General features: G+C 45.0%; 1 protein-coding gene across 1 annotated transcript in view; it reads right to left on the bottom strand.

The window, feature by feature from the left end:
• Positions 1–703: 703 nt before the first annotated feature.
• The window catches only part of lama2 (laminin, alpha 2), a 132,608-nt gene continuing 121,989 nt past the window's right edge, over positions 704–11,322 (bottom strand). The window contains exons 57-68 of the mRNA XM_038962589.1: positions 10,720–10,914; positions 8,894–9,045; positions 8,539–8,715; positions 7,829–8,033; positions 6,706–6,783; positions 5,931–6,043; positions 5,592–5,781; positions 5,106–5,264; positions 4,709–4,862; positions 4,331–4,470; positions 2,976–3,198; positions 704–1,537 (exon numbers count right to left, since the gene is read on the bottom strand). Of these exons, the coding sequence (XP_038818517.1) occupies positions 1,377–1,537; positions 2,976–3,198; positions 4,331–4,470; positions 4,709–4,862; positions 5,106–5,264; positions 5,592–5,781; positions 5,931–6,043; positions 6,706–6,783; positions 7,829–8,033; positions 8,539–8,715; positions 8,894–9,045; positions 10,720–10,914 (1,947 nt within the window). The 3' untranslated portion in view covers positions 704–1,376. The remainder of the gene's footprint in view (positions 1,538–2,975; positions 3,199–4,330; positions 4,471–4,708; positions 4,863–5,105; positions 5,265–5,591; positions 5,782–5,930; positions 6,044–6,705; positions 6,784–7,828; positions 8,034–8,538; positions 8,716–8,893; positions 9,046–10,719; positions 10,915–11,322) is intronic.

Below are 11,322 nucleotides of genomic sequence, written 5' to 3'. Positions count from 1 at the left end.
CGATTGATGCAGCAAAGGCCACACTCTGGATGAACCAGTTCTACTTCTACACTGGGCATTAATGGTACCTCCCAGTAATCTCACTTCCTTAAATCTGACAGTCCTGATAGACTGGGAGGGTGAAGAAAAAATGTGTTTTCCCGTATCTCATCTCCATTGTGGTGGTGACCCTGAAGCTAAATACTTCACGATTGTGTAACAGCCGTCTAAAAATCGTAAATTCCCAATGCAGCTCATAAGAACGAAAGTCGGGAAAAGGTAAAGTTGTTATAGCAGGGAAGACATTCGTAGAGCTGAATTGAAGGGATAGTTCACCCAAATTACAAAATTACCCATTGGTTTCCTTACCCTGTAAGCAGTCTGTATACAAGGTATGATTTGGTTTCCAACTGCTAACGTTTTAGCATTTGTGGCACAAATCCCATTCAAGTCATGGTACAGATATTAGAATTTTTCGACCATGTCCAAATCATCCAATATTATCTCAAATTGAATGTGAAGCTCAACAAAGTCACTCAAAGATGATTTGAACATGATGCACACACATGGATTGCTGTCATACCTTGTCCATAGACTGCTTATAGTGTAAGGAACCCAATATATCATTTTGTAATTTGTGCAAACTATTCCTTTAAGCATTTATACATGGTATTATAAAAATATTATATTTAAATGCACTTCCAAATCAAATTGCAAACATATCTGTTGCTTAGCATTTTATTTTCACAATTCTTCCCATTTGAGTCCAGTTCAATGTTTGCTGCAAAGAGAATAGACATAGCCTACTGTAAAATAATTTATAATAAAATGTGTGTGTGTTCAGATTGATAGTAAGTGTTTCTCTGTTTCTAGAAGGTTAGACAGAGCGGCAGACTAAGGCAGTTTCTTGTTGGAAGAAATGTTGCTAAATTTATCTATGGGAAATGAATCAGATGACAACATGTGGCAATCCACAAGATCCCGAGTGTAAGTTAAAAGTCATGGTTTGACATTGTAATAAAGACGAGAAAATGATTTGAATGCCTTCAAAGCATATATTTGAAAATGTTGCTTGCTGTTAAACAGTACAAATTCCAACCACACCATGCATACGGTATGCTACATCACATGTAGTTTACATAGACAGGGGGCTTAAGACATACAGGAGAACAGAAGGTGATCCATAGTTCTCTAAATGAATCATGGTTGTATACTATGTCATCCTACAGGTTCCACTCACTTTGGAGGGGGTCGAGATACTTCACACTCTAAAAAAGCTATCCAAACTCTGGGTATAAAGCTGGTTGGCCATCTGATTCAGCATGAGGGAGAGTGTTTCCATGTGTTTTGGTGCTGCTGCTCTGCTTCAGGCAGTGACAGGCTTTGCTAGTCCGTGTTTAGGCTGCATTGGCTGGGCAAGTGAGGGGTTGAACCCCCTTGAACTCCAGGCCCTTGTTGAATTGAACCTCCAACACCTTGGATGCCTTGGTTATCTTCAGGTTGCGCATGCAGCCTTTGAATGAAGTGCTGGAAGTCAGGCCAAACTGCTTGAGCCCCTCTGGAAAAGGGAAAAAAGAAACAATTGATTTATGACTGTTATTTTCTGCCCCACTAAGCACATTTATGCTTCTATTTCATAAATCAGAAAGCCGATGACTCCTTGACGTTATAACTGATTATATCCTGAGGTTTAAATAGGAAGTAAATCAAACATTTCCAACATTATAGGGGAGCATGGTTTGCTACACATTATCCAGGGTCGTGTATCCAGGGTCAACTGTGTTTCAGGAGTTATACATGAAACCTGATTCCACAGGCATCCCACTGGGCACAGATATCAATTAAACGTCTATTCCACGTTGGTGCAACTTAATCTCATTGAAATGACGTGGAAACAACGTTGATTCACCAGTGTGTGCCCAGTCAAATCAAATCAAATGTTATTTTCACATGCGCCGAATACAACAGGTGTAGACCTTACAGTGAAATGCTTACTTATAAGCCCTTAACCAACAATGCAGTTTTAAGAAAAATATGTTAAGTAAATAAAATAGATAAGTAAAAAATAAAAGTAACAAATAATTAAAGAGTAGCAGTAAAATAACAATAGCGAGGCAATATACAGGGGGTACCGGTACATAGTCAATGTGCAGGGGCACCGGTTAGTCGTGGTAATTGAGGTCATATGTACATGTTCTACATGATACATTTCTAACTGAATGTTCAATGTTTGATAACGCTGCCTCTACTCAATGTGTCCCAGGTGTGAAATGCTTGGTGGGTGGTGTCCAGGGGAGAACGACTGGCCGCTTTCATTGAAGCCATGAAGTTTAAGGTCAACCGCGGTACTGCAGGCATTGTTTGCAGAAAACAGGGTCCCCCATTATAGGGGAAAATGGCAATCTTAATAGAAATCAAATATTTTTTTGAAGACAATCATGGTACCAATAATGTATGTCCTTGAACCGATTATTTTAAAATCTCACACAGAAGAAGTTCTAAGTGTAATTTAGTAGCTAATGGCAGCCTGCAGTACCTCGGTCGACCTTCAACTTGAGATACTCAATGAGAGGGGGCAGCACTGAGCTAGCCTGCAACGTCACTTCCTGGAGTAGCTCAAACTGCACATGTTATGTCTACATAAATCTTCCACGAGACGCTATCTTAATTAAAGGGATACTTCGGAATTTTGGCCATCTACTTCCCAAGAGTCGGATGAACTCGTGGATACCATTTCTATGCCTCTTTGTCCAATATGAAGGAAGTTAGAGGTAGTTTCGCGAGCCAATGCTAACTAGCATTACCACAATGGCTGGAAGTCTATGGGTATCTGCTAGTTAGCAGTTACACTAGTTAGCAACTTCATTCCAGCTGCACGCAGAGACATACAAATTATATCCACAAGTTCATCTGACTCTGGGGAAGTAGATAAAGGGAATCATTGTCAAAATCCCAAAGTATCCCATATATGCAGTCATTGGTGGTGTTGTACGAACCTGGGTATCCACCGACGTAGATGGGGTCGTTGGTGTCAACGGTGTTGGACCTGGCGTTGGGGCTCTCTGCTTCCTCCTTCCTGCCGTCCACTATGATCTCCAGCCTGTGGCGAAGCTTGTGGGCTGTGACCGAGTGCCACTGACCGTCACAGAGGCCTGCCTCTACTTCAGGCTGGTACTCCGCTGTGATCCGGCCCGCTCCGTTGTCCACGTGGAACAGCAGCTAGGGAGGCAAGAAGACATACTCAGAATACACCTGAAGATCTTTGTGAGCTATACTCGGCCTTGTCTCAGGATGGTAAGTTGGTGGTTGAAGTTATCCCTCTAGTGGTGTGGGGGCTGAGCTTTGGCAAAGTGGGTGTGGTTATATCCTTCCTGTTTGGCCCTGTCCGGGGGTATCATCGGATGGGGCCACAGTGTCTCCTGACCCCTCCTGTCTCAGCCTCCAGTATTTATGCTGCAGTAGTTTATGTGTCGGGGGGCTAGGGTCAGTTTGTTATATCTGGAGTACTTCTCCTGTCTTATCCGGTGTCCTGTGTGAATTTAAGTATGCTCTCTCTAATTCTCTTTTTCTCTCTTTCTTTCTCTCTCTCGGAGGACCTGAGCCCTAGGACCATGCCTCAGGACTACCTGGCATGATGACTCCTTGCTGTCCCCAGTCCGCCTGGCCGTGCTGCTGCTCCAACTGTTCTGCCTGCGGCTATGGAACCCTGACCTGTTCACCGGACATGCTACCTGTCCCAGACCTGCTGCTTTCAACTCTCTAGAGACCGCAGGAGCGGTAGAGATACTCTTAATGATCGGCTATGAAAAGCCAACTGACATTTACTCCTGAGGAGCTGACTTGCTGCACCCTCGACAACTACTGTGATTATTATTATTTGACCATGCTGGTCATTTATGAACATTTGAACATCTTGGCCATGTTCTGTTATAATCTCCACCCGGCACAGCCAGAAGAGGACTGGCCACCCCTCATAGCCTGGTTCCTCTCTAGGTTTCTTCCTAGGTTTTGGCCTTTCTAGGGAGTTTTTCCTAGCCACCGTGCTTCTACACCTGCATTGCTTGCTGTTTGGGGTTTTAGGCTGGGTTTCTGTACAGCCCTTTGAGATATCAGCTGATGTAAGAAGGGCTATATAAATACATTTGATTTGATTTGACTTGTCTAATAGGTAGTTTGTAACAAAACATGAGCAACCGTGATTCTGTTGAACCCCATTAATTAATTTATACAGTACAATAGCTTTGCATACTCATGGTTGTTGTTAGGCTTACAGTAAGAGATTGTAGAGTCTGGTTAGAACTAAATGTGTGTGGGACAACAAAGCAGTATTGTATTCTATGTTTGTGTGTACCTTTCCGTTGTGCAGTTCGATGCCCAGGCCCTCCATCTTGGTGTCCACCTGGCTGCTGACCGCCAGCAGAACCCCGTTGCTCTGGGACGTACGGAACTCCAGCTCCAGAGACACGTCCAGACCCACCCTGTAGGAACCCACTGGAACAGAGGACAGGAGATACAGGAAGCAGTCAGAATTGATACAACAACTGCCATGAGATTGAAAAATAACTTTGAAAAGTTGGTGTACGAGTAGTCAACCATTCGTCATCAACATGTATTGTTCCGCGTTATTATTATATTATGTGATTGTTGGGATATATTGCATTGTGGGGTCAGGAACAAGTAAAGGTCATAACTATAGCTACAGTTCTATGTGTTGAGTGTCAGAATGTACCTGCTTTGACATATCCAGAGCCATCAAAGTAGGTTCCCTTCTCAGTGCTGATGAAACAGCTGCCCACGTGGTGGCTGGAGGTGGGCGCGTCCATGTCCAACACATTACCCAGCATCTTGAAATTCCTGATGCAGCCATTGATACTGTACAAGACCTAGTAGTGGAACACAACCAACACTATACCATCACACATGACTTTTACACTGAAACATCTCATTGACTTTTGAATGCGTCCCATAACTTATAAATGATTACTGTTAACGTCAACACTTTAAGCTGATCGCATGTAATACCAAACAATTACAGTAATACAGAGTCTATAGCGAGGCTTGTGTTTCACTTCCTACAAATGAAATACAACACCAGACCAAATGTGAGGAAGTGTGTATGAACGTACTGGTCCGATCCTCTTGGTGGTGTAGTTGACGGGCAGGCCACCTATGTACAGCATGCCAACCACATCCAGGATGTCAGCCTTCTTGGGGCTGGTGGTGTGCTTGGTGTAGCGGTTGTCTATCACCAGTACACCTCTCTGTTTCTCTCTCGTCACCCGGATCTGAGACAGCAGAAAGGAAAATCATTTTGGGGGAAATAAGGACAATAACAATCTTTAATACACGACGAACATAAAGTACTGTAGTTTCTGGTTACTTTGCTTGCTTCCTGTTTTGGTCAATTAACTAGTCAGAGTGGTTTTATAGCGTCATTGTGACATACAGTATTTAGCTGTCTGCTCTCACTATATAAACTCACTCAGTGAAGTAGACCCGATGGTAACTGCCTACAGACTCTGTACACCATGTTAGGGGTTATAAATGATGATTCATATTGGTTTCATTGTTGCTATGATGATTGTTTCACCAGCTGACTCAAGATCCCAGACCTTGTGCCAGTGTCCGTCGTTGATGATGCGTGGCACGCTGACTGAGGTGTTGCCGTGGCCTAGGTCGTAGCCGAGGTGGGCCATGCCCTCCTTCACCTGGATGGTGGCAAAGTCGGCATGGTTGATCCTCGCCATGTAGAACACCAGGCCGGACTCTGCTGTGGTCCGCAGCTCAAACTCTATGATCAGTCTGCAAGCAAACAGATTCACAACACTCTCAGTCCAATATGACGTTTACAGATATTACCCATGTCTTTAATAACATTACTATGTATACTTTAGATAAGAAAAGGTCTCATTTTGGTTTACTGTTATCAAAGCCATTCAAGGTCGACATACCTGTTCTTAACCTTAGTGTCGTCGAATTCAAAAGCAACATGGCTGTTTTTGGAGAGCCCAAACTGTTTGGCTTTCTCTAAGACCACTGGAGATGCCTCGGCAGCACAGGGAAGCTGTTGAAGTGGGGGGGGGGGGGGGAGCAGTCTTAAAAACATCATATTAACACGATCTCATTCACAGAGTGCATTAAGCGACAATGCAAACCTTCCATTTAATATGAATATGCAGTAGTTGACTTACTTTTTGTCTAAAGTGCTATTCTAACATGTGCCACTAGATGGCGCTAATGAAAAAGACATGGAGTTGCTATTATTAAGACCACCTGAAAATTGACATTTGCTTTTGAATCTGAATCACTTCTTTTGTTCAGTTCTGTACATGAATACATTTCTATGCCCTTTTCTTCTATATTTTTGTTTAGCCACAAAGGCTCCCATTGCTTAAAAGGGCATTTATTTAACTTAAAGTCACTAGCCCGTTTATAAAGAAGAACTACTACAACCATATCGACTTACTTAGAAAGTACTTCTCATCTAAGAAAATCCCCATTGAAAGTAAAATGTCTGTTGCCAATACTAAGAATATGGACATGGAATGTATATTTCACATGAGCAACAAATCTTCACACAGGCGGCATGGTGTTGAAGGTCTTTGGCTGAAATCCAATGAGATGAAGGTTCAGCAGACACATACTGAGACGGCTCAGGGGAGGGGGGGGGGGGTGGGGGGGTAAGAACGTGGACACTTAGGGAGAAGTGAGTGAGAAGAGTGGTACCGGTGGGACTGTGACAGCACCGTGGTCAGGTTCCTCTGTGGCGGGGCTGAGCTCTGGAGGTACGACAGGGAGCGCGTCCTAAAGTAGCGGCAGGGCAAGGGGGGTGAAAGGGTTAAGCTGTGTTATACACTACCAATCGGATTGGCTACAGCATTCATGACACAGGCGGTCCACCAATCAGGCTGGGGCACTGATGTTATGAATGGCAAAAGTATGCACAGCAGGTAGCTAGAGGAACAGTGCTAAGAAAAGGATTACAGTAGTATTACATAAATGCACATCATTTCTACAAGCCAAGAGAGGTACTACTAGTGACAATACTGTCGCAATCTATACATTTGCCTACGATGATGCATCCATGGAGATATATCATGAAAATATATGAGGAAAATACAGGTGGGGTAGGCCAATGCAAGGCATCTTGGTTAGATATGAGAGAGAGAGAGAGAGAGAGAGAGAGAGAGAGAGAGAGAGAGAGAGAGAGAGAGAGAGAGAACAGAGAGAGAACAAAGAGAGAACAGAGAGAGAGAGAGAGAGAACAGAGAGAGAGAGAGAGAGAACAGAGAGAGAGAGAGAGATGTAGAGAGAGAGAGTGATGTAGAGAGAGAGAGAGATGTAGAGAGAGAGAGAGATGTAGAGAGAGAGAGAGATGTAGAGAGAGAGAGAGATGTAGAGAGAGAGAGAGATGTAGAGAGATGTAGAGATGTAGAGAGAGAGAGAGAGATGTAGAGAGAGAGAGAGAGAGAGAGAGAGAGAGAGAGAGAGAGAGAGAGAGAGAGAGAGAGAGAGAGAGAGAGAGAGAGAGAGAGAGCTGCTACACTACCTCAGCTGTCAGCCAGAGAGGATATATTGAGCACAGGAGCTATAAGAAAGAGCCCTGTCAACACTGCAGCTTTATCTATAAAGCAGACCCAGTGGATTGGAAAACGACCCATTCTTTATTCCAGCCACATCAACCTCTCTGATAGTGTATTTAGACTCAGGGCCAACCGGCCTGCCTGGCTGAGCTTTGCTGGGGATGGATGTCAGCTCTTTATGACTCATGGGGAAAATGTATCACACCATCATAGGGTGGGAAATGAGTCATTTAACCTGATACCCCTCGAGTGGGAGTGGGACCTACAGTGGGAGGTGGAGGGGTCTGTCTGGGTGTCGGGGTGGGTGATGGTACAGCAGGAGCCTCAGGTTGGAGCGGCTGGGACACGTCTTCTCCCTTGGTCTCCTCCTCTTCTTCTGGGAGCGGCAGCGGGGGAGGGGGAGGAGCCAGGTTGGGACACTGGCCGATCTCTGCGTTCTGAAAAGCCACGGGCTGGGAGAAGTCTGTGAGGCTGTAGGGCATAAACAAGCGGTCAAGAAAACACACACACACACACATGCACAGACGTGCGCGCGCACACACACAGACACACAGGCACGCAGGGCGAGAAAGAGAGAGTGTGTAAATGGCTGATGATGGGGCATGGCTATCAGTGTAATCAGTTGAATTATGAACATGGTTATCAGAAAGGACAGCCCCATTAAAGCCAACTAAATATGGGTCAACTGTGTTTAGCCCACTGGCGAGAGAGCGAGAGAGAGAGAGAGAGCACTGATTCCTAATGATAGGAATGTATTATCATCTGTAGAGAGAAACAGTTGAGTGACAGCATTTACAACCTCTTTAACTGGGAGAGACAAACTCGCCATGAAACAGCAACTACATTACACCACAACGCATGTACAACACTTCCCACATAGCCTTCCATCAATAATATCTACGATCAGGATAATGAATGGTGATGGTAGATAGACTAGATGTACTCGGGAGATAACAGGAGATGGTGAGAGACGTACATAGTATTAATCATGAGGTTCCAGATGCAGCCTTCGAAGGGGTCGTTGGGTCTCTGGGAGCTGAGCTCTACGTCAGGGGGGATACCCCCGATGAACAGTCTCTTGATGCCCATGGGTTGGTCGTTGGGAAGGGCCTGCTCCCTCTTCAGCTCCTCATCCACCTGGACGGCAAACGACCTGGACAGAGAACCACGCAGGGCAGTGAGACACTTTGAGCCAGCTCTGTGTAAAAACAGCTAAACATGAACGGCTGGGAACTGGTTTTTTAAGACACCAGTTATTGTGCTGAACTGTATGACGCTGTTGTTCAGTGTATAGCAATACCAATGTGTGTGTGTTGGTGCGTGTTACACACCTGCCACCCAGTCTCTCGATGCGCAGAGTGTGTTCTCTCCCGTCGTGCAGGATGCCCTGGTCAGGCTTGCGGACCACCCTGCGTGGGCTGTGGCTGCCTGTGAACACCAACACCTCCAGGGACCCCTTGTTCAGCAACACGGCCAGGAAGGGCTGCAGGGGAAACGAGAGGAGATGTGAGGGGGAAGAACCATGGAGGCACAACAACATCCAATCTCAATGACCAACCACCTCAGAACAGACTCAGGGACACAGGGTTATACAGGAAAGCATTATCTCACATAAACACCATGGCTATTAAACAAGGGCTTTATGCACTATCTGGGACAAGCGAGGACAGGCTTTATGCACTATCTGGGACAAGCGAGGACAGGCTTTATGCACTATCTGGGACAAGCGAGGACAGGCTTTATGCACTATCTGGGACAAGCGAGGACAGGCTTTATGGACTATCTGGGACAAGCGAGGACAGGCTTTATGGACTATCTGGGACAAGCGAGGACAGGCTTTATGGACTATCTGGGACAAGCGAGGACAGGCTTTATGCACTATCTGGGACAAGTCAGGACAGGCTTTATGCAATATGGAGCCCTGAAGACAATTAGAACTGTATACACTTCGCCCAGAAACATGAACAAAAACAAATTCATGATGAAACCTCACAAACGGAACGGAAGTAAACTTTATGTAATTGCATAATGATATGCTTTTCAACCCTGAGGGCCTATAGCATTTATGTAAGTCCTCTATTTCTCTACACGGCTTGATTCGATTCTGTCTGGGCAGAACTTCAGAGAAACTGCGTCCCTCTCTGAAACATACCAGGCAAGAAATAGATAGATTTAAGTGCCTCTTGTTATGATTAAATTATCTGTAATCAGTCCAGTGCGATGGCGAGCACATCCCTCGACAGCGTTGGAATTGCAGACTAGCATGCACAGAGGGAGTTTGCCTAGGGAGAGTGAGGGAGAGCTACTGTTACAATATCTCTGGTCTGATTCAGCACGCGCTCCTCCTGTCCCCCTGCGCAAATTGGCAGAATGAATGACGCGGACACGGAGACCGGCGAGGCCGACTTGTACTCATTCGAAATGACATCCACTTCATTTACCAGGCCCTAATGATTTTCAAAGGTGACGGTCTGGACCTTTCCCAAGGGTTATCGCTGAATTGGACGTGATCCATCAGAGGGCTGTTGTATAATCTATTTCTTACTAACGGCACATGAAGGGGGAATGCTAGAGGTTAAACCCACTATCATTTCCTGCAGCCACGGGCAATAATTGATGTGTTGGACCACAGAGGTCTGCAGGCGAAGAGAGGGAGAGATTGAGAGAGAGAGATGAAGAGTACCCTAACAGAGACGCAGAAAGCCATATTTTAATCAAAGCCGTCGTGTCGCAAATCTCCCAGCCTTTAGCCCTCTGTGAAAGATGATCAACTTTTGTTTGCTGTCGGGTGAAAGTATAATGATTACAGCTTACAGCCAATCCATCTCCTTTATCGTTCATTTAATAAGGAGCCTTGCACACAGCAGGAGTTGATTATCAATGTGCTGTTAGTTTTTCAAAGCAACTCAGCCAGACAGCACAGCGCCCCTTATTAAATTACAGAAATCGAGAAACACCTCCAACAACCATTCCAGTTCTACTGGGAAATAGGATGCAATGACTTATAAAGAACAAGGAGGTGACATTATAGAGGACTAGGTGCCTAGTTAGGAGGCTTCCATAACTGCAACACTGAAGTGAGAGAGTGTGTTTGTTTTATGTGTATGTGTGTGTGTGTGTGTGTGTGTCTGCGTGTGTCTCATCGTCCTCCTCTTACTTCCCCAGACTGCCTGCGTCTCCTCTTGGGGAGTTTGAACTGGGAACTGGCTCCATTGCTGCTCCCACTGCCAAACAGGATGATACCCTTATCGCTCTTGGTTGCGAAGGACAGGCTGATCTCTGTGCCGACGTCGAAGGACATGGACCTCAGCTCCATGTGACCTGGCTTGGAGAAGCTCACCGTGTGGAGGTTCTGTTGGGGAGAGACCAAAGATCACAGTCATTCCCAGCACAATCAACTGAGAGTCATCAGTCATTTTCAGGGTTCTTTTTTATCATCTGAATGCTGTATAATTGTACAGTATAGTATGAAGCCTATGTTGCTTTGTTTATAATGTTCATATCAATTTCAGACTTATGTCAAACATAATAATAAACCTTGTTTGTTAAAGTACAGTTTGTTAGAGTACCACTGTATTCATTTGCATCATCTGGCATTGACACAGGGTCCACAACAAATGAAAAAGCTGAATTGAGGGTGAAATCTTGCAAACATCTTCCAAACACAACTGAGACGTACAAACCAGCCTTTGTTGAATTCAAAATGACTTCTCCCTCTCAATTCTTGGCATTGTTACACTCTTTTGCATTCTGTGTCTGC

The sequence above is a fragment of the Salvelinus namaycush genome, chromosome 24 (genome assembly GCF_016432855.1).
Source record: "Salvelinus namaycush isolate Seneca chromosome 24, SaNama_1.0, whole genome shotgun sequence".
NCBI classification, from domain to species: Eukaryota; Metazoa; Chordata; class Actinopteri; order Salmoniformes; family Salmonidae; genus Salvelinus; species Salvelinus namaycush.
This window is presented reverse-complemented; position numbering and strand designations above follow the sequence as displayed.